Source organism: Neopsephotus bourkii, unplaced genomic scaffold, assembly GCF_033783945.1.
Source record: "Neopsephotus bourkii isolate Nb327-2 ecotype Australia unplaced genomic scaffold, CSIRO-AGI_Nbou_v1 NB_690, whole genome shotgun sequence".
Lineage (NCBI taxonomy): Eukaryota > Metazoa > Chordata > Aves > Psittaciformes > Psittacidae > Neopsephotus > Neopsephotus bourkii.
The window spans coordinates 2,916,166-2,938,246 of NW_026901189.1; the positions used below are offsets into that span (position 1 = coordinate 2,916,166).

The following is a 22,081-nucleotide window of genomic DNA, read 5'->3' on the forward strand; positions in this document are numbered from 1 at the left end:
CATTTAAAAATATGTTTAAATTTCTGTATCTCCGAGAAAGTGAACTGCTATATTGCCTTTTCAACTAGGTCCAGTCAGACATTTAGTGGAAGGGTGGCTTCTTCTGTTCCGTGCCTTTACATGTTGCTATTACTTACAGCAGTTCTGCATACGAGTTTGAAGGGCCTACTATCATCTACTGCCCTTCCAGAAAGGCCACCGAACAGGTTGTGTCTGAATTGATGAAACTCGGTGTGGCCTGTCGTGCATACCATGCTGGTATGGGAATCAAGCAAAGGAGAGAGGCCCATCACCAGTTCATGAGGGATGAAATTCAGGTGTGTAGGAAACTAAATCCACTTGTTCCTATTTATAACTACAGTTTCTGGTAGAGGAAAGAATTTCAGAATGTCAGCATGTTTCCATTTGTCTCTGATTCTGGGCAAAGAAATTCCTGGTCTAAGGTGACAGTAACAGGATTCCTGGCTGATGCTTCAAATTCCTTCAGTAAGTCTCTTAAAAATGTATGGCATCTGAGGAAAATAGTGGTAGCTGGAACAATATCATCAGTTCTGTGAACTGCTTTCCTCCAAAGCAGGCACAGTTATGCTTGTGTTGCCCTTCAGGGTAAGTTTTTATGCTTGTTTGAGAATAACTGCTTGAAACCACTCTAGCATTTGCCTCTACGCATGATCACTGTCATGTTTATATTCCTATGCTCATACTCTGACCAGAATCGGACTTAATGGTAGTACTGTGGAAGTTAAGTGTGAGTTGGAAGCCATTGTAATTTAGGCTTAACTTTGAGTCCATGGCAAAAAGTTGTTACCAAGCGTATGAGCATTAAGCCAGGCATATTCCTGATGCTAATTTCAAAATTTTCAGTGTGTGACTCCCATTTTGTAGTGTGTTGTAGCTACAGTGGCATTTGGAATGGGCATCAATAAAGCAGATATCCGGATGGTTATTCATTATGGTGCTCCTAAGGAAATGGAATCCTATTACCAAGAAATTGGGAGAGCTGGTCGTGATGGGCTTCCTGCTGCTTGTCATGTCTTGTGGACTGCATCAGACTTGGCTTTCAACAGGTAAATGACTGAAAACAGCTGCTTTGACACAGATAGCCAAAGCATAGAGGAGCAGGGTGAGTTTTGTTGAAAATGTGATGTATTTTTCAGAATGGTTCCAAGTCCTTTCTTCCATACACATGGTACTAAGTATGACATGCTTCCAGAAGGTAGTCCACAAATGCACCAATGTTAGTTTGTCATTGTTCCAGTTCTGCTTTCTTGAAGATGCTTTGCAAGGCAGACAGTGACAAAACCTGGTCACTTGTCCTGTAAATTATCTGGCCTGGTTTTAGACCCGTCATCATCCCTAAGAGTGCCAATGCTGTAGAATTAAGCATTTCTAAATGGGGAAATATGTATACTCTTTTCTATTCTGGGTGGAGGAGTCCTGGTTGTAGGAGTCTCCTGTTAATTTTGTCCATGGTTGTTACCAGACCACAGAGCTGTCTGTACTCAGTCATTTGAGCTTGTCAGCATGCTGCCAGCATCTGTGAAATCTATACTTTTTTTTTTTCTGGGCAGGCAGAAACTTGCTTTGCTCAACTTTTGAGCTGAAATGGTGAAGCTATGTTAATGTGCTGCCTGACACCTATGGTTTTGGTTTGGTTTTGATGCTGTGTGGCACAGTGAGTGTGATGCAGATAATAGCTCAGGTTTGGCTCACGCAGCAGCTCGGAGCATGGGCAGAGCAAGTGTTCCATATACCTTTCCAGTACTCCCAGTGTGTTTTCTCAGTTGATTGCGTCTAGTGATTACTGTAAATGATATAAAATCGGGCAGCCTTTGAGTTTCTTAAAAGAGGACTATGCTGATGTACTTTGCAATGTGGCAGTAGCATTGGTGAGAACATGCCAGAGTCTGGAAAACTTGAGACAGAGAAACTGCCCTCTCACAATGCTCTCTGTCCTTTCCTTCCTCCTCTGCTTTTTTGGCATGGATTTCTGAAGCTTAGTAGCCTGTGGAGTTGGAAGAAGCCTCTCCTGTTTTGAATAATGGTCATACTTAGAGGAATATGAATAAGGTGCTCTTCTGAGCATTCTCTGAGCTATAAGAATCAAGGTTGTGGAGAAACAGGCAGGCAGTTTGGGTCTGATTTTGACAGGATTTTCTAGCTGTTTCTGGTGAATTTGACTGAGGCAGAGGTCTGGCATGTTTCATTTTTAGTGTGGGACAGGGGAATAGTGGTCATGTTTAAGGCTGCTCTATTTTCCTTTGACTGACAGACATCTTCTGAGCGAGATACGCAATGAAGATTTCCGTTTGTACAAACTGAAGATGTTGGGGAAAATAGGGAAGTATCTTGTGTCAAATAGCTGCAGGAGGAAGTAAGTACTAGAATCTATTTAATGCTTTGTCACTTGAGTCAGTTTTGACTGGAGGTTGTAACCACAAGGCATCTTATATTGACCATGTGCTCTGCAAGCATGTTTTATATGAAGTAGCAGTATCAAAAAATACAGCCTTCAGCATATTTATACATATGCATCAAGTATTTCTTTATTTACTGTTCAAAAAAATCCCACTCTTTCTTTAGAGGAATCAAGGCCAAATAATTGGCTCCCCAGTGAATTAATTAATGATACTGGTTTCAACTCTGTTTTCTGCAGTAAATTTAATGTGTAAATTCTTGGTCTTTTATTTAATTCCTTACATTCCCTTGGGTAGAATTATTCTGTCTCATTTTGAAGACAAACAACTCCGAAAGGTTTCTTCTGGCATCATGGGCACAGAAGATTGCTGTGATAACTGCAGGTCCAGGTAAGCTTTCTTCCCTGAAGACTGATATAAAACTTTACATTCTCTCAGGCTGACTTATGAAGCAAATAATCTAGAAGAATTGACTTTTTGTGCACCTGATCTTGCAGATGTTTAGCCTGAAGTTTATCTCTGAAAAACTGTCTTTAACCTTCTCCTAAATGGTTGAGCAAGCCATGAGGCAGCTTGAAATTAGACTGTGGGAAAACTTATTAGAAAAGGATGGTGACAGTTCCTAAAAGAGTTTAGAGTAACACTCTTAAGCTGCGAGATACACTTCTGTTCATCAGTTTAAGACCTGCTAGGTAATTAATCCCTAAAAAAACCTCACCCATAAATGGAGTGTGATATCACATGTCTAAGGTTAAATTAAAGGGAGTTGTTCTCCTCTTCCACCGTGTGCTGACCTGTGTTCTTCCTAGCACTGCTAATAGTCTCACAGGTGTGCTGAAGGGAAGCCCAGGGGTCAGCAGTCACACAAGTATGAGCAGAATCACTTTTGGTTTCTCCTGTGCGAATGTACATGCTTTCCCTGAAGTTTATAATAAAAGGTTCCTTGTTCCTGATGGTAGCCTGATGCTTTTTGATCTGAGACAAGATATTAGGCTGTTCTGCCTTCTGGAAAAAATTTGTCAATTCAGTTACATGTCCTGTATGCTCAAGGATGAAAAATCTTTGTCTGGCCTCTACTAAAATTAAAGAAGAAGAGAACTTGAGATACCATAATTTCAGTCCTTGCAGTCATGCTGTTGTGCTAGTGAAAGAGCTGCATAGTGAATTTGTGTTGTGGAACTGAAATCAGATGCCATAGAACACTGTCCTTTTTCTCCTCCTGAGAAATTATTTGTGCTAATAACTCTTCAATGATTTCTTTGAGTCAATAAAGGTATTAATAAACCCTTGAAATGCATTAATGGCATTGCTCCTGCCTTCTGTTTTTATCCCCTTTGTTACCTAAAAAAGCAGCCAAAAATAGTCTTTGCTATTGGGTATAATTAAAGAAATGTCCTGTGTGTCTAAAACGGTCCATATATTAAAATACTAAATTTAGGAGATTGCTGAGGCAAGGTTTTTCTGTCACAGCAAGTACCATGAAGAACTGCTTACTGTATTTTTGGGCAGCTGTGTTAGCCACAAGTGATTTTGACTTTTTCCTGGTCTCATGTTTTCAGTCCTAGTTCTCACACTTAAATGTGTTCAATTGTTTATATTCATGTAACTTGAAGTGTGTATTTTATTTAGTTACCACTTGATATTTCAAACCAAGAGAGTGGACTTGATTTGTATATGTGTTCAACTTGGTTTTCTTTGTGAATTTCAGGGCGTCTTGTTTTGCAGTTCCCAGTGATTTTGAAGGTGCTTTACAGGACTTTGGGAAGCAAGCATATCAGCTGCTGTCTGCAGTGAGCACCCTGGAGGAGAAGTTTGGAACTAAAGTTCCCATTCTGTTTCTTCGAGGGTCTGTAAGTGATAGTAAAATCTTTTTGTATGTGTTCTGAGAGTGGAAGAACTGTAAGTGTCCCTTTTTATTGATATACCAAACAGTACTTTGATGTACATGCATCTAAAAGTGTGTATACACGCATTTATTTAGTAACTGTTTCTCAGAGAGCTGGATATCTGTAGAGAGAAGTTCAGCAGTGCTCTCCATGCAGTAAACTAGCTTTTTGTCTTTAGGGCAACAGCCGTAAAAGTAGTGAACCTCTTAAACATGATGTATTTAATTATGTGCACGTACAGCAAAGTAACAGTTACCCTTCAAACTCTTGCCCTCTTAGATTTGTTTTTTTAGGAACGAAATTGAAATGTTCAGAACTTTATGGCCTAAGAGTTCAGGTTAGAAATAGCACCTGCTATTTTCTTGTGTGGAGCTGTCCTGTATTTGGTGGGTTGCTTTGTGTTGATAATTGACAGCTGTCTGTTCAACACATGAATGCCAGCCCAAGTATTGGCAGCGGTTCTAAACCTCCTCCTTCAAGGCTTGAGGTTTTGTTTGCTTTGTAGCAAGTTTGATGTTATCCTGGAAGTACCTAAGTGTTGTTTTCTTTTTTGTGTTGTTTTTTTTTCTAATGAAGGTGCATGATTTCCATTATCCTGAAAGGAATAGCTTTTTCTGCATGAAGAATAAATTCATCTTTCTTTGGTAATGAGTTGGTTTATGTCTGAATAAAGCAAATGATGCCTTGCCCTCTAGCTTTGTTCTACTGGCTGACTTGAAGTAGTTAGATAGGAAGCGGGATACTGGAATGATATAAATGATTTCTACATGTGTTTTTTTAGAGTGCTTCATAAATAGTAGGCAAGAAACTCACCAGAAATAAAATACAAGAGTAAGAACAGAATCACTTTTTAAGTTTATAAGCCGGGGAGGGGAAATCACCTGTAGTACTTGATAAAACTGAGTGAATCATGTCCCTCTTCATTCCTTTGAATAAGAAAGGAGAGTTGCTAATTGTCACACAAGTGTGTCTAGGGGAAAAAAATGTTGTTCTAGATCTTAATGTAGTCATGATTGCTAATTTATTTGACAGTACAGGAAGAAGTGAGGCTGATGCCAAATTTGCACTATAAATAGAGAATAACTTTTTGCTGTCTACAAGAATACCCTTTTCTATGTTAATGCAATTTAAAAACCTAGTTTCCTTACTTTGTTGCATCAATATATTCCTTAGAACAAGAGCATGAAATATCACCATAAGTTTGTGATACATCTGTCTGAGGCTGGCTGGTATGTTGTTTTAAGAGTTTGTGTATAGTATATGGATAATTCATGTTGCTCCTCAGTTAGGAGTATGTTTTTGAAAACTTCAGGTGGCCTCCAACAGTCTTTGGGTGGACCACAGGGGAGACCATGATTCATTTAAGATACGGATGCTGAGTCTTCAGTGAAAGAGAAGAAGGTCCTCTGGGAAACTGAGTTAAAGCTTCATTGACAGGAATACTACACTAACCCTGCTAAACAAAGAAGAATATGCAACTCTTAAGGCCTTCTTTTATCAGCAAACATGGGAATTTGTACTTATTTCAATGATTACTTTGTTACTAGTAGTCTCAGTGACTGGTTGCGAGCGGCTTACAGTAGTGTCTCTAGCATTTAGTCATTTGTACAAAGCTGCATTTGCCATTTGGCTTCTGTTGGTCAGTCCTAAGCAAGTTTTAAACGATGATCTAGCTGATGTCGTCTACCGGGACTTTTACAAAGCATTTGGCACTGTCCTGCATGACATCCCTGTCTCTAAACTAGAGAGACATCAATTTGATGGATGGATGGACACCCGCTGGAATTAGGAAGGAATTAGCTGGGTGGCTGCATGCAGGTTGTTGTGGTCAACAGCTCAGTGTCCACATGAGTATGGGTAACAAGTATTGTCTCTCAGGGGTTGGTGTTGGGACCGATCCTGTTAAACATCTTTGGCGGCATAGACAGTGGGATCGAGCACCCTCAGCATGTTTGCTGATGAAACTGAGCTGTGTGGTTTGAGTGATAGGCTGGAGGGAAGGGGTGGGATCTAGAAGGACTTTGACATGCTTGAGACATGGCCAGTGTCAGTCTCATGAAGTTCAACCAAGCCAAGTGAAAGGTCCTACAGCTGGGTCATGGAAATCCCAGGCAGAGCTGCAGGTTGAGGACAGACGTGATTTGGAGCAGCCCCCCCCTGCAGAGAAGGACTTAGGGGTGTTGGTTGATAAGAAACTCAACGTGAGCTGGCTTCAGTGCGTGCTCACAGCCGAGAAGCCACCCGCATACTGGCTGTGTCAAAAGGAGCGTGACCAGCAGGTCGAAAGAGGTGATCCTGCCCCTCTACTCTGCTCTCGTGAGACCTCACCTGGAGTATTGTGTGCAGTTCTGGTGTCCTCAGCATAAAAAGGACATGGAACTGTTGGAAGAAGTCCAGAGGAGGGCCACGAGGATGATCAGGGGACTGGGGCACCTCCCGTATGAAGACAGGCTGAGAAAGTTGGGGCTGTTCAGCCTGGAGAAGATAAGGCTGCGTGGAGACCTCAGAGCAGCCTTCCAGCATCTGAAGGGGGCCTGCAAGGATGCTGGAGAGGGGCTCTTCCAACAGGGACTGTAGTGATAAGGGGTGATCGGTTTAAATTGAAACAGGGAAGATATATATCTTATATATGTCTTACATATCTGACCTTATATCAGGTTAGGTATAAGGAAGAACTTTACTGTGAGGGTGGTGAGGCACTGGCACAGGTTGCCCAAAGAACTGGTGAATGCTCCATCCCTGGCGGTGTTCAAGGCCAGGTTGGACAGAGCCTTGGGTGACATGGTTTAGTGTGAGGTGTCCCTGCCCATGGCAGGGGGGTTGGAACTAGATGATCTTAAGGTCTTTTCCAACCCAAGGCATTCTGTGATTCTATGATCCTGAACCCAAACATGGACACATTGTTGTACTGTTCTGCAGCTTATTTGGCTAGGGATATTAAGGATAACAGGAAGGGATTCTACAGGTACACAGCAAATAAAAAACAGACTAGGGAGAACGTAGGCCCCCTCTGGAAGCTCTCGGGTGAACTAGCTACACAGGATTTGGAGAAGGCTGTGGTTCTGAATGACTTCTTTGCCTCAGTCTTCACTGGCAAAGGCTCTGACCGCACCACCCAAGTCTTGGAAGGCAGATTCAGGGACTGTGAGAATGAAGATCTTGGGCCCACTGTAGGAGAGGAACTGGTTCGAGACCATCTTAAAAATCTGAACATGCACAAGTCCATGGGTCCTGATGAAATCCATCTGCGGGCCCTGAAGGAGCTGGCAAATGAAGTTGCTAAGCCGTTGGCCATCATATTTGAAAAAACATGGCAGTCAGGTGAAGTTCCCAACAACTGGAAAAAGGGAAATATAACCCCCATTTTCAAGAAGGGGAAAACGGATGACCTGGGGAATTACAGCCCAGTCAGTCTCACCTCTATGCCTGGCAAAATCTTGGAGCAGATTCTCCTGGAAGCCATGCTAAGGCACATGAAAATCAACAAGGTGCTTGGTGACAACCAGCATGGCTTCACTAAGGGGAAGTCCTGCCTGACCAATTTTGTGGCCTTCTATGATGGGGCTACGGAACTGATGGACAGTGGTAAAGCAGTTGATGTCATCTACCTGGATTTGTGTAAAGCGTTCAGCACTGTCCCACATGACATCCTTGTCTCTAAATTGGAGAGACATCAATTTGATGGATGGACCACTCGGTGGATAAAGAACTGGCTGGATGGCCGCACACAAAGAGTTGTGGTCAATGGCTCAGTGTCCAGCTGGAGACCAGTAACGAGTGGTGTCCCTCAGGGATCAGTGTTGGGACCAGTCTTGTTTAACATCTTTGTTGGTGACATGGACAGTGGGACTGAGTGCGCTCTCAGCAAGTTTGCCGATGACACCAAGCTGTGTGGTTCAGTTGATACGCTGGAGGGAAGGAATGCCATCCAGAGGGACCTTGACACGCTTGTGAGGTGGGCTGATGCCAACCTCATGAAGATTAACCATGCCAAGTGCAAGGTCCTACACCTGGGTCAGAGCAATCCCAGGCACAGCTACAGGTTGGGCAGAGAAGAGATTCAAAGCAGCCCTGTGGAGAAGGACTTGGGGGTGCTGGTCGATGAGAAAATGAACATGAGCCAGCTTCAGTGTGTGCTTGCAGCCCAGAAAGCCAACCGTATCCTGGCCTGCATCAAAAGGAGCATGACCAGCAGGTCAAAGGAGGTGATCCTGCCCCTCTACTCTGCTCTCATGAGACCTCACTTGGAGTATATTGTGCATTTCTGGTGTCCTCAACATAAAAAGGACATGGAACTGTTGGAACAAGTCCAGAGGAGGGCCACGAGGACGATCAGGGGACTGGAGCACCTCCTGTATGAATATAGGCTGAGAAAGTTGGGGCTGTTCAGCCTGGAGAAGAGAAGGCTGCGTGGAGACCTCATAGCAGCCTTCCAGTATCTGAAGGGGGCCTATAGGGATGCTGGGGAGGGACTCTTCATTAGGGACTGTAGTGACAGGACAAGGGGTAATGGGTTAAAACTTAAACAGGGGAAGTTTAGATTGGATATAAGGAGGAAATTCTTTCCTGTTAGGGTGGTGAGGCACTGGCATAGGTTGCCCAGGGAGGTTGTGAATGCTCCATCCCTGGCAGTATTCAGGGCCAGGTTGGACGAGGCCTTGGGTGATATGGTTTAGAGCGAGGTGTCCCTGCACATGACAGGGGGGTTGGAACTTGATGATCTTAAGGTCCTTTCCAACCCTAACTATTCTATGATTCAATTATTCTATTATTCTTTTTACAATTATTTCTGTTGTTTAATTTCAAGTCAACCATGCTCTGAAAATGTGGCGAATTGGAGTAATTAATGTAATTTGCATAACTGGAACTCAGGAGTGTAAGTCTTGCTTTAATGTGTATTAAAAGTTGAATGAGGGCTCTCTAGAAGAGAGGACATATGACTTGGTGCTTTCTCTTTGCCAGCAGATTAGATTACTCCGTTGTGCTCACCATCAGTACTCTGTGCTCTGGTCCCATCCACCAGCAAGCTGAGTCACTCTTGCCTGTGCCTGGCTGCTCCAGCTTCTATCCCGTGTTGCTAGAGGTCTTAAACAATCCTCTCATGCTATGTATGCAAGGCAGCAGCTCTTTGACTGTCTGAAGGTCTTCGAATTGCTCCTTACTGTATCCCTGGAGATGGGAGTTTCCTCAGTGGAGAGGAATTCAGCAAGTCTACAAATAACAGGGTCTGAAGCCTGCCTTGCTGTTAATTTCATATGCTAGCAATAAATAGAAACTTATTTATGTGCAAGAGTCTTCTACCTCCTAGTGTGCGATCCCCTGTTATTTCACTGTTTCAGAGAAGTTATCAACTTTTCAGGCTCATGCCAAGAGTTTCTCCTGTGAAAGAGACTTAAGCCTCTTCTCATCCCTTTGGGCCATGAGTTCAGGGGGTGGTGAGAATCAGACAGGAGCTAATCAGCTTTTTTAGAGTCTGAATCAGTGGTATGAGACAAGTAAATAGCAATTGTTTAAAACAAAATCCCAACCAAACAGAAAACACTTTGCAATGAAGGGGAGAGGAAGAGTGGAGCAGATGCATAGTGAGCCTGCTTCTGGCTTTTTTGCCCCTGTCCTGGGATTTAAACAGGGTTTATCAACTTATTTTTACCTCTGTACACCTTTTTAAATAACACTAGAATGGGTAAGTTAATGTAACACTTACCTGAACTGGCTGAATGCAAACTGCACTAGATAAATTTCTTTACTGGCATGGTTGGCTGTGTTGTTTCTGTAACTTTCTCCATACATGAAGGGAATTGTTTTAATAGTTTTATGATCTACTTGTAGGTTTGTCTGGGGTCTTGCTGCAAAAGAAAGTTGTGATCTTGTCACAGCCTTGGCAGAAAGCACAGGAGTGGGTTAGGGTACTAGGAGTAAAACTGCTCTTCAGTTTCATGAACTGTGACATAACCGAGGCAATAGCCATGTGTTATGCTCCTATCATTGAGGTGTCATATGTGTGGTTATTGTAATGGGTTATTATGGAAGCTTGAATAACTATTTTGGCTTGGGACTTTTCTGTAAAGTTCTTCTATGGAGAAGTGTTCTTGAGGACATGATCCTTGAATCTTGGGTTTCTGGTTTACTTGGATATATTGGAAACTTCCATAAGGACTGGGGAAGTCTAAGCAGTTCTTTCTCTAATTCCAGAGTTCTCAGCGCTTGCCAAACAGATACCGAAAACACCCTCTCTTTGGTAGTGGAAAAGAGTGGCCAGAGAACTGGTGGAAATCACTCTGCCAACAGTTGATAATGGAAGGGTTCCTCAAAGAAGTCTCTAAGCGTAACATCTTTGCAACCACATGCGTGCTTACTCAGAAGGTACTTTTTGTTGTGAAACTTACCCATCAAAAGTTTCTCGCAGTAACCTATATTTAAGCCATGAGGTTTATTTCCTCCAGGGTAGAAATTGGCTGTTAAAAGCTGGATCTGACTTAAATCCAAGTCTTCTACTACATTCCAGTGAAGACCTTAACCTTCAGAGACCACCTAGAAGGTAATTGTACATGTGTTCTATTTAGCCCTTTTTTCAATCAATACACCACCAGATCAGTTTCTGGAGCCTGCTTCTGGAGGTGGCTAGGTTGGAGAGAAGAGTTCTGCACTTGAAGTTTCCAGCCGTAACTATCCCTGATTTGTATCATAAAAAAATACAGCTGCTCCTCTACTCTGCCCTCATGAGACCCCACTTGGAGCTCTGTGTGCAGTTCTGGTGTCCTCAACATAAGAAGGACATGGAGCTTTTGGAGCAACTCCAGAGGAGGGCCACGAGGATGTTAAGGGGCTGGAGCACCTCCCATACGAAGACAGGCTGAGAAGATTGGGGCTGTTCAGCCTGTGGAGAAGAGAAGCTGCATGGAGACCTCAGAGCAGCCTTCCGGTATCTGAAGGGGGCCTGCAAGGATGCTGGAGAGGGGCTCTTCAACAGGGACTGTAGTGATAAGGGGTGATCGGTTTAAATTGAAACAGGGAAGATGTATATCTTATATATGTCTTATTATATATCTAACCTTATATCAGGTTAGGTATGAGGAAGAAGTTCTTTACTGTGAGGGTGGTGAGGCACTGGCACAGGTTGCCCAAAGAACTGGTGAATGCTCCATCCCTGGCGGTGTTCAAGGCCAGGTTGGACAGAGCCTTGGGTGACATGGTCTAGTGTGAGGTGTCCCTGCCCATGGCAGGGGGGTTGGAACTAGATGATCTTAAGGTCCTTTCCAACCCAAACCATTCTGTGACTCTGAGCTAAAGAAGTTACTGTGAGTGCTTGGATAAACACCTCTGACTGCTGGTATGAAAAGTGATGTGCCTTTGCAGCTTAAATTAGACAGTCTCTCATCGCTGAGGTTTTCAGTGGAGCTAATGGAGTGGTTGTGTAACTGGGAAAGTTAGTGGAGACTGTTGCTCAAAACCAAAACTGGGTAAAGACAAAGTAGCAATTTTCTTTTGTCTTTTAACGTTCTACTGTTGTGGTGTTCTCAACTGCTGTCTGCCTGTCAAAAAATGCTGGTTATTAAACATAAGCAACAGGGAAAGCTGTATGCTTAGTGTAAGCCAGAAAGTTGGTGCTGTTTTTTTTTCTCTAGTAACAGTCTTTAAAAGTGGATCTTTCAAGTGTTGTCACAAAAATCTTTGTTTCTTCCATAATCATAGAATCACAGAATGGTTTGGGTTGGAAAGGACCTTAAGGTCATCTAGTTCCAACCCCCCTGCCATGGGCAGGGACACCTCACACTAGACCATGTCACCCAAGGCTCTGTCCAACCTGGCCTTGAACACTGCCAGAGATGAAGCATTTACCACTTCTTTGGGCAACCTGTGCCAGTGCCTCACCACCCTCACAGTAAAGAACTTCTTCCTGATATCTAACCTGAACTTCCCCTGTTTCAGTATAAACCCATCACCCCTTGTCCTGTCACTACAGTCCCTCATGAAGTGCTCTTCACCGGCATCTTTGTAGGGCCCCCTTCAGGTACTGGAAGGCTGCTATGAGTTCTCCGTGCAGCTTCTCTTCTCTGGGCTAAACAGCCCTAATCTTCTCAGCCTGTCTTCGTATGGGAGGTGCTCCAGTCCCCTGATCATCTCGAGGCCCTCCTCTGGACTTGTTCCAACAGTTCCATGTCCTTTTTATGTTGAGGACACCAGAACTGCATGCAATACTCCAAGTGAGGCTTCACGAGAGCAGAGTAGAGGACAAGGATCACCTCCTTTGACCTGCTGGTCATGCTCCTTTTGATGCAGCCATGCTCCTTTTGATGCAGCCGACAAGATTCTTGTTCCTTGTTAGTTTTAGCTTTGAGAAGCTTTGAGGTCCTCAGTGTTTCTTCTCCAAGAATGGTGATTAAAGTAATTTATCAGTAAGAACTTCTGATTTGCCCAACATATCCGTTTACAAAGTTCAGATCAGTTAGCTTAGTACGCTTTTATTTTTTTTAATGGCAGTGTCACTGTACAAATAACTTTGACCTGACTAAGATACAATTCACTTCCTTACAGCAGCAGACCTTTACCTGTGCCCTCGATGCAGCGCTCACCAGTTAAGAAAAGAGCAGGGCAGTCTCCAGTGAAGCAGGTCTGTGTGTATCACCCCTCTTGCACTCTGTGGTCTGTCCGTGCTTGTATTCAAGAAACCTTGCAAGTGTCTCATGGTGTTACAAAAGAATATTTGGCTGGTAACAGCAACTTCACTGAAAAGAATTGTATATCAGCATTTGTTTGTTTTTGTTCTTCTATTTATATTTTTTACAGATGTCTCTGTATGAGATGTTTTCATATGAGAGAAAAGGTGAAACTCTTCCAGGAAGCAACAACATGCCTAACAGGTACAGTATTCTAAAATATCACTGAATTACCTGATTTTGACTGTATTGGTAGGGATACTGTTTTCAGGATGCTTAAACCCAGTGTTCTCTTGTGGAAAGTGATGATGAAAAGGCTTGATGTATTAAAAAAAAAAGGAAAAAAAAAGACAAGCACATAAAACTTATTGTACAGTGCATTATATTTCAGAACATTGAACTATTACAACATGTAATGGGCTGGGACTTTGACAAGTTGTATGTACTTGCAGTGTCACAGGCAAAGTGAGCTTTATTAATTGCTGAAGTGCAGCTTTGTCACAGGTATTACTTCAAATCCAGGCAAGAAAACCAGCAGATGCTCACTAAAAATGGAGCAACAGCAGATTTAGATTAAATGATTTTCCAGAGCCCATGTTTTTTCACTCTCTTCTATGTGAAGTTTGAAACTAATGAATTTTAACTTGTGATGACTTAAAGTAACAAATGGAGAGTCATTTATTTCCCAAGCAGTTTGCAAATAATAATTCAAGCAAAATAGTTATTAGGTTGTGACTTGCTCTTAAAGCTGGCAGAACTGCCTATGTGCCTTGTGCAGGGGCTGTAAATGAGTACGTAGTTTTCTGCTTTTTTGTGTTAGTTTGGAGAAGACTGAATGAGGTTGAGGGTCCCTCAGGTCAAAAGAAATGAAACAAGCTTTTGCAAAAAGCAGACCAAGTAATTTGTTTTCCTGGCTTGTGTGGTGCTTAAGATTATACCTACCTTGCATTTCTGAGCAGTTTGATTCCTCCTTGTGCCTTATGCTGGGAGACGACAGGAAAACGGGATATGTCACTTGGAGTGAATAACTGCCACTGCAGCCATGTGAAGAAAAATCATTTTGCAGACAGCTATGATGCAAACAAGTATTATTTCACCCTTTGCTTAGGGAAGGATGTTCCTACTCTTAGCTTGTCTGCTAACAGATAATTGCAGTACAATCACAGGGGTGAATGTCCTGAAGTATGTGAGCCTATGAACTGGATGCTGTGGTGCTGCTTTCTAGGCAGATGTGCCTTGCAGTAATATCAGCTAATTCTGCTTACAGCTCAACAGCTGTGTTCTTCTTACTAATGCTTTTCAAGTTATTAGCTCTTTTTGGCCAAGATTATCAGCTGTGGGGGGGTAACGTAAGGTGGTTCTTGTGGGATAGTGTCAGAATAATGTTATGAGTGGACAATTGCTTGTCAAAACATGGTTTTTTTTAGCAATAGGAGAATCTAGCTGTTGGTAGGAATATTGATGGGGGGGTTTTGGTTGGGTTTTTTTCCCCACAAATGTGTTATTTCAGCTGTTTGAGTTTTATCGAGTAGGACTATTTTCAAGTTATGGGACCAGATATAGGATTTCTGTTAGGTTAGGGATAGTGCTCATTCTGCCCCAACCAGCTCAACTCCTGTGCAGCACTAGCACAAGGTGTGAGACTGCAGTCTGATGGTGCTGTCAGAAGTCAAAATAGGTTGGGCTGCTGCTTTCCTACAGCCTTGTACAAAGTTCCTGAATAAAATGATCTAACACAAGCTTGTTTCATGCTTCTTTATTTTTTCGATAGTGTTTCAGAGTGCTCGTTGGTCAGATCTCCTTTGAAGACTTCAGAACCTGCTGTTTCATCCCGAGAAAAAGAACTAGAGGCAAGTTTTGGGAAGAGGGAGGATATAGGTGAATTGCAGAAAACAGTCATCCTACACTGGAGCAGCTGACTTGGGCTGCTCTTAATATTACAAAGATATTTTGAATAAAGTCCTAGAAGTGGATTTGAATATGTTAAGATGGATTAATAGATCGTAGATTTTTTTTTTGTATATTAGTGGGAAGATGAGGGAAGCTGTAACTCTTCCTCTCATATTAATTACATCAATCTAGAGCCGTTTTATGAGAATGTGGCTCTCTTCACAGACTGCCCTCTATGGCAAATTGCTGACTGCTAGACAGAAGGTAGCTAACGAGAAGGTAATTCCTCCAGCTGTCTTGGCAACCAATAAGATCCTGGTGGAGATGGCCCGAATAAGGTAAAGCGGATATGTGCACGTGTCGTACAAACTGAGAGGGTTGCAAGCCAAGTCACAAATTCCCTTTTTGCTCTTGTTGGGAGCATGTGTTTCATGGGTAGGGGAACAGTTCTCTTGAGAATTTCTGTTTAATACCCTTGTAGACCACTGTCTGGTATAAGTTAAGCAGTTGACATCAGGCTTGGTTTTTGTCTGCGTCCAAACCTCCTGTCAGGTTGATGAGTCAGAGGAGGAAGGTGTGTGTTCTACTAATCCTTTACATTCCATCTGTTTCTCTGCATTGTGTCTTAATAATTTTTACAATGCCCTTATCTGCTAAGGGTCAGCTACAGGTCAGAAGCTGCCCCTTACCTTGTATGGGTAACTGGTGTAAAAGAATAAGCACAATTTAGTGTGGCTCTCAAGTACTGCAAGGTGGGGGGGGGAAGGGGGGGCGGGGGAACTACGTGTTTTGGGTTGTTTTTTTCTCATTGTGGTATTGTGGAGCAGCTCAGTTGATAATGCATCTAAAGTGCCTTCTCTAGCTACTAAACAGCACTAGAGAACATTACTTGGGGAATGTGTATGTTGTTGTTCCATGTAGGAGCTCTGGGGTATGTGCTCTTGGGAGGCAATAAAGCAAATGAAGATGGATGTGGAAAACTGTTACTCAAAAATAGTAAGCAAGAAACTTCAAGTTTTTGCTCTAGTCAAGCTTTATGATTCAGATGCAGAAGCGGTGAACTTAAGTAGTTGCAGAGATGATGAAGGTACAGGAATAACACTTCAAGTCTTCAATAATAGATCTGTGTGCCAAGCATAGGTCATTGACAGACATCTGATGTTTTAAAGCACTGGCATAGAACATTACCACAGCTTATATTATTCATCCTAAACCAGGCCTACGACTGTTGAGAATGTGAAGAGAATTGATGGTGTATCTGCAGCAAAATCCACCATGTTGATTCCTCTCCTGGCTGAAATTAAGGACTTCTGCCAAGTAAATGGCTTGCAGGTATGAATTATCACAGTGGCTGCTACTTCGTAGGAGCCTTAACAGTGTACTTTGGTCTGTAGCTGTCAGATTTGTCCTTCAGAGTTAGTCCATGTCCCAGCTATTACGTCCATCGGTGGGAGTGAAGCTTGCTAACCTTGTGTACAGAGTTCTCACCAAATCTGAATGTGTTCCTTGGCAATGACATTGGGATGTCATTGGGATCTGGCTGATGTTCCAGATTGGTGTGGCCATCCTGGAAGTCCAGGACACCTTATAAAGGTCACCCATGTGGCCAGGCTGAGTGTCCAATAGGTGTTATCAAGAGCTTGTAGCTTGTTACTGTGATTTGGGGCTGGAGGTCAAATTTACATAGATGTTCCTTCATCATGTCTTAATGACTCAGTAGACCAGGAGGGCAGGGCTTTGCTTTCTCTTAAGTTTATCCTCAGAAGACTGGCTGAAGAGCTTAGATTTCTAGCTGTTGGAAATGTTGGTTCTTTTCTCACAGTTGATTTTCTTCTGTGCAAGACTTTCTGTAGAGTGGTTTCTGTGTCACTATGATGAGACACACCGCTAGGGAGGAGGGGCCACAGGGTGGAGGATTAGAGAAACTACGAAATGGTTTTGCTTGGGGGATCTTAATATCTATGTAAATCTACAGTTAAGGGGATTTATCTAGTCCAAAAAGTAGGTAGAGCAGCAATACTACTTCTCTGTAATGCTTGAGAAGACTCTGCTTCACAGGAAGCTATTGTGATTTAGGAATGGAGACCAAAAGCATTCCTGATTTGGTACTTTTTTTTCAAGGAATCTGTCTTGAGCAGAAAATGAAAACAAACAGAGGAGTTCCCATGTTAAGCAGCAGACTGAATACCACAGTTTGTGCTGATAAAATAGTTTTTTCCATCAGAATAAAACTATTAGGTTTTATGGGTGTAATGTAACACCTAAGAAGTTGTGTTGACCCAGATGCTGTTTTTCTGGGTTGCTTCGTTTTTTTTCATGGCCCTTGAACAATCCCATGCCTATTCATTTAAGATGGGACGTCTGTCTGGATTCTCCTTGGGTTTGTTTTTGTGAGGGGTTTTTTGTTGGGTTTTGTTGGTGGTGGTCTTTTTTTTGTTTGTTTGTTTTTGGCTTTTTGTTGTTTTTTTTTTTTTTGTTGAACGTGGACTTGGGTTTCTCCATTGAGATGGACCTGATTGATGTTTCTCTTTTGGGTAACTTCAGGTATGGGAGGGTGATCCATTGGTTGTCACTGGGTTATAGTTCTTATTAATTCACCCTGTCTCACTTAGATTGACACATTCCCTCCATCTGGATCTAAAGATGAGAAAACAGCATCTCCCTGGAAGCACACTAGAGCCCTCTCTCCCTCGGAGCATGTTACATATGTCCTGTTCCAAGAAAAAAATCTCTCTGTGGTAGGCTACTCCCCGTGGAGGTCGCGTCCTTTATAAAAACTAATGGAGGGGTTGCTTTGTCTACAGGAGGGGGATTTGTAAGTTCTCTTACATCCTCTGGGGTGGGGTTACTTTAAAATACTTTCCTGGCTAGTGGTACCTCATCTAATTTAATGCTATGGATGGGTAAAATTATGAGAAACTTGGCTTGCTGTGAAGTGGGAAGCAGGGAGATAAGATACAGCTCCCTGCTTGTTAAGATGCCAATGCAGATTGATTGGCAGGCATCAAAGCAGAATGTTTCTGTCACTTCACTGCCCTATTTCAGTGGAGTTAGCAGCATGCTTTTCTATTGCATGTGTTAGTTCTGCCTGATACTGTCTCTGCCTTTTCATACTAGTAAGGACATACAGAAAAACTTCCTGATCCTGCTGGAAAAGACACCAAGCATGGGGCCCAATAAAGGGATATCTTTATGGTTAATAACCACTGGGATAAGTTTCATTAACTCTGGTTTGGGTACTAAGTCCCTATCCTTTCCGTATGCCATACCCATGCGTAAAGCTTCCATGCCAAGAAACAAAGCTCCTGGGAAGGTTCAACACAAAATGGAAGCCTTAACTGCTATGTATTATTGTGGCTTTCTAGTTCAGGTTTGAGCTGTGTCTACCTGTTACAAAAAAAGTGGAGTACAAGTTATCTGTCACAACCAAGTTTGTTGACATGCTCCAGGGCATGTGGCTAAGTGGCATCATGCCATGTACCCTGGGGATGTGAGCCTTATAAGCTGCTTTGATGTAGTTTTATTTTTAATTCTACAATAGGAAAATAAAGTTGTACTGAGTTTTGTTTTGCCTCTCCCAAGGGCATAGGTAAACCTTGTTAGCTAATCCCTAATTTAAAAGTGTACCTAAATACTAATTGAAAAGTAACAGTTGTATAATTCTTAATGGGTATAATTAAATGTTTAATTATTAAATGTATAATTATAAAGATGCTCTGTATCCACTAATCCTGATGTTTATATGCATAGTATGTGTATTGTCTGAGGAGAAATTGGGAGAAGCTTGAAACCTGTTCTTCCAAGGAGGATGTTAAATCTGTCCTTGAAAAGTACAAGTTTATGCAGATTATTTGAGATATTTTTCTTCAAGGCAAATGTTTTAAGAGGTGACAATTCTGCCATCTCAATCCCTTCTGCCTTTGTTTTCCTAGAGGGCTATCAGTGAGAGCAGATCTCTACCTCTTTCTGAGGTTGGCACTCACCTGTTCCACGCGCTGGAAGCTGGCTACCCTGTCAACCTGGAGCGAGCAGGTTTGACTCTTGAAGTTCACCAGATGATTTCTGATGTTATTCGTAACCCTCCCATTGAGTCAGGTGAGCATCGCAGCCCTTCTCTGAAGCTTCTCATGGGGAGTGAAAAACTGACAGCTCAGCTGCTGCTTCAGGTAGAAACCATCATTTCTGGAAGGGCTGTGGCAAGGCAGAGCCCAGCAAGGCCAGTGTCATTGCTTTCTTTCCAAGGTTATGTTGTAAAATAAAGCTATTGTGGTTCATTAGAGCTGAAGAGGGGTAGGGTAGCCCTTTACAGACCCTTTCTCTCAATTGTATGGCTGCTGAAAAGATTTGGGGATATTTCTTAAATCTGTATTTACTCACGTCTTTGGGGAAAACATCAGCCTGACAAACTTCCTGTAAGTACTGGTATCTACAAAAAATATGATGAATAAGAGCTGTAGAATTTCCCTGGTGCAACTTCAAGATACTTGTTTGTGATGAAGAACCTGGTAAGTGCAGGAAAAGTAGTTCTTGCTCCTAATGCTGGAGCCATGGGCTAGTTCAGAGGTTGAAGACAGCCATGTGCTGACTTAGAATTCTGGGACTGGGTGACTTAAAACTTCAGTCTTGCCCTAGTAGTTTAATTTCTTAGGTTGACAAGATTGGACTTGCTGGCTTCATTGTTCTTGTCCTATTGTGGATTAATGGGTCTTTTTCAGCTGCAGTTACAGGCTTGGCTAGACTCTCAGATTGCTATTTTAAATTCAGTGCCACACTGGAATGGAAGACTGGCATGGTACTTTACTTAAAAAAACAGAGGTTTTTCAGCATAGGCTAATAGAGCCTTCCTTTCAAGAGAAAATGGTTGATAGGAAATGCATGTTTAAGGCAGGCAGTTCTAATACTTGACTAAATTGAAGGATAGTAATGAATGTGGTGGGGATTTATCCCATGAGCTCATGATCCACTGTTTTATTTATTGTCTTTCTCCGTGCCTTTATCTTTTGCTTTAATGATGTGTTTTATGAAAGAAAACTGAATACAGGACAAGAGGATTAAAAAAAACTAATATTGTATTTTATGCTTTTTTTCCAAGACACCACTAAAATTCAAGCAATCAGAAAACTTGTTCCTGCAAATATTGAACTGTATCTCATCAGGATGACTATTGCATTATTGGAGAAAGGGGACAGAAGTAAGTCTTGGGATGGCTCAGGCTTCAAAAGGATGGTGGTGTGGTCAGAAGAGCAGGAGGAAAAAGCAGGAGCAAATCAAGAAAACAGGGAAGATGCCATGTGGAGTAAAACAAAGGTTAGTAAGAAAAGGTATAAAATTGGTTTTGTGAAAATAGTTTCCTCTTTTGGAGCAGCTTAAAAGCCCTTTGCTATTCCCAGTAGTGCTTAGTGTCTCATCTTCACAATTTGTCTTTCTGTCAGCTTTGAGTGAGTCTGCCTCCCCCTCCTGGAAGAGCAATGCTCACAGCAGAACCAGAGAGTTCCCCTTGCAAAGTCTTGACCTAGGAAGAAGGCTGCCCCTGTGCAGCATAGCTGTAATCTGATACACACAGGAAGAGATCAAATCAGGTGCCATGTGGGTCTGTCAGCTCATTTCTACCATAATAAGTCCTGGACATCCAGCCCGAGGAGATAAGGCACATGATTGTCCACCACTGTAGACCACCACAATGGCAGCTTAACAGTGGCCTCAGGGGTAAACACTTCTTGCTATAGTTCAGTCCTTCAGGATGTGGATGCAAAAGGTCCCCTTTAAAATCCTGGACTTAGTGTAGCTGGGGCAGTGGAGGAAAAAGCTCAGATTCCATGTGCTCCCCCATATGAAAACACTTGGAAATCTGGATCCGTCATAGCCACAGATTCTGTGTTCCACCCTTGGCTAGCTTGTGTGCATTGGTATCTGATAGTGAACCTGATGTGGAGAAAAGTAACTCTCTTCCTGCACAGAATTCTAAGGCAACAGAAGAGTTAAAGAGTGTGAAAAAAAGGCAGTGCCTCTTAGAAATGTCTGAGTCTTTCATGGGTTTCTCTGTTGCTTGAAACTGATGGGCATAGAAGTGATAACAAGTGTCATGCCATAAGGCTGACTCATTGGGAAGAAATCTCAGGAAATAAGGAGCTCTTTGTTGCTGTTGGAGAAAGGCTGGGCTAACATCTCCCAAGTTCCAGCTCAGCACCTTGTACAAAAGGTCACCCTGCATTGGTGGTAAAAAGAAATTAAAAAGGAATTACAAAGAAATTAAAAAGGAATTAAAAAGAAATTATTAAAAGGAATTACAGATCTTTCTGCTGCCTGCTCTAGGACTTCATGTTTGGGGTTGATTTCTTCAACTCTGTCTCAAACAAATCGTCAAGCCTTGCCATTTTGCCAAATTGATTATTTCTTGTATCCAAGTGCTGTTTTATTTAGACAGTATCTGGGTCTAAACCACCCTTTTCCTGAAGTTAACTCCTGGCAGTCCAATTTCATGAGCTCAAATAATACTTTTTTTCCCCTGCTACTATTAGCCATGGAGCTATTCAACAGGAATGACATGCTATTAGAAATCAAATTAATATTACATAAATGCATAGACTGCAAATCCAAAACCTATTCCAAATAGTCTTTATTTACTTCTCCTTCAGAAAATATGCTGATTCTAATAATTCCCTGTAGCAAGCACCTTTTGAATCTGCTAATGAATGATCTTGGGTTTTAACAACCTTATGTTACTGCTGTTTTTATAGGGCAATTCAATCAATCTGACACTGGGGGAAAGAGCAGAGAAAACCCATCTGCAAGTGGTACCTTTGGCTTTGGTAACCAGATGTTCTTACTGTAATAAAGCGTGTAGAAGTGCTAGTAGAGATGATCTCAGTAACACCAAGATGTGCACTCAGTCCAAAAATCTCAGGTTGCTGTTTCAACCTGTGACTAGCAGGCATTATTTAGAATGTAGAAGTTAATATCTCTGTTCCCACTATGCCATTTTTAACTGGTGCCTTTGCTGTAAAGACACATTTAAAAACACAGTACTTGAGACATAATCAAGTTACTTCAAGTTTTTAGAGCCATGGGGATGGAGGAAATTTTCTTATTCACTACAAGAAAGAGCCAAGTACAAGTTCCACTTCCTTTGTGTTTGAAATGAATGTGCATACTCAAATTTCATTGTGATGAAATGGATAAGAAATAGCAATCTCATTAAGCAGAGGTTTACAGACTCAATTTACTTAAAAAA

The 22,081-nt window shown here is 42.2% G+C and overlaps 1 protein-coding gene across 1 annotated transcript in view; it reads left to right on the forward strand.

The window, feature by feature from the left end:
* Positions 1-22,081, forward strand: part of WRN (WRN RecQ like helicase) — a 48,657-nt gene that overhangs the window by 25,157 nt on the left and 1,419 nt on the right. The window contains exons 19-34 of the mRNA XM_061353618.1: positions 140-317; positions 886-1,067; positions 2,273-2,374; positions 2,715-2,807; positions 4,126-4,267; positions 10,496-10,666; positions 10,747-10,841; positions 12,839-12,914; positions 13,091-13,164; positions 14,732-14,810; positions 15,076-15,188; positions 16,068-16,182; positions 17,463-17,588; positions 18,783-18,945; positions 19,943-20,157; positions 21,588-21,801. Coding sequence (XP_061209602.1) covers positions 140-317; positions 886-1,067; positions 2,273-2,374; positions 2,715-2,807; positions 4,126-4,267; positions 10,496-10,666; positions 10,747-10,841; positions 12,839-12,914; positions 13,091-13,164; positions 14,732-14,810; positions 15,076-15,188; positions 16,068-16,182; positions 17,463-17,588; positions 18,783-18,945; positions 19,943-20,157; positions 21,588-21,801 — 2,138 coding nt within the window. The remainder of the gene's footprint in view (positions 1-139; positions 318-885; positions 1,068-2,272; positions 2,375-2,714; positions 2,808-4,125; positions 4,268-10,495; positions 10,667-10,746; positions 10,842-12,838; positions 12,915-13,090; positions 13,165-14,731; positions 14,811-15,075; positions 15,189-16,067; positions 16,183-17,462; positions 17,589-18,782; positions 18,946-19,942; positions 20,158-21,587; positions 21,802-22,081) is intronic.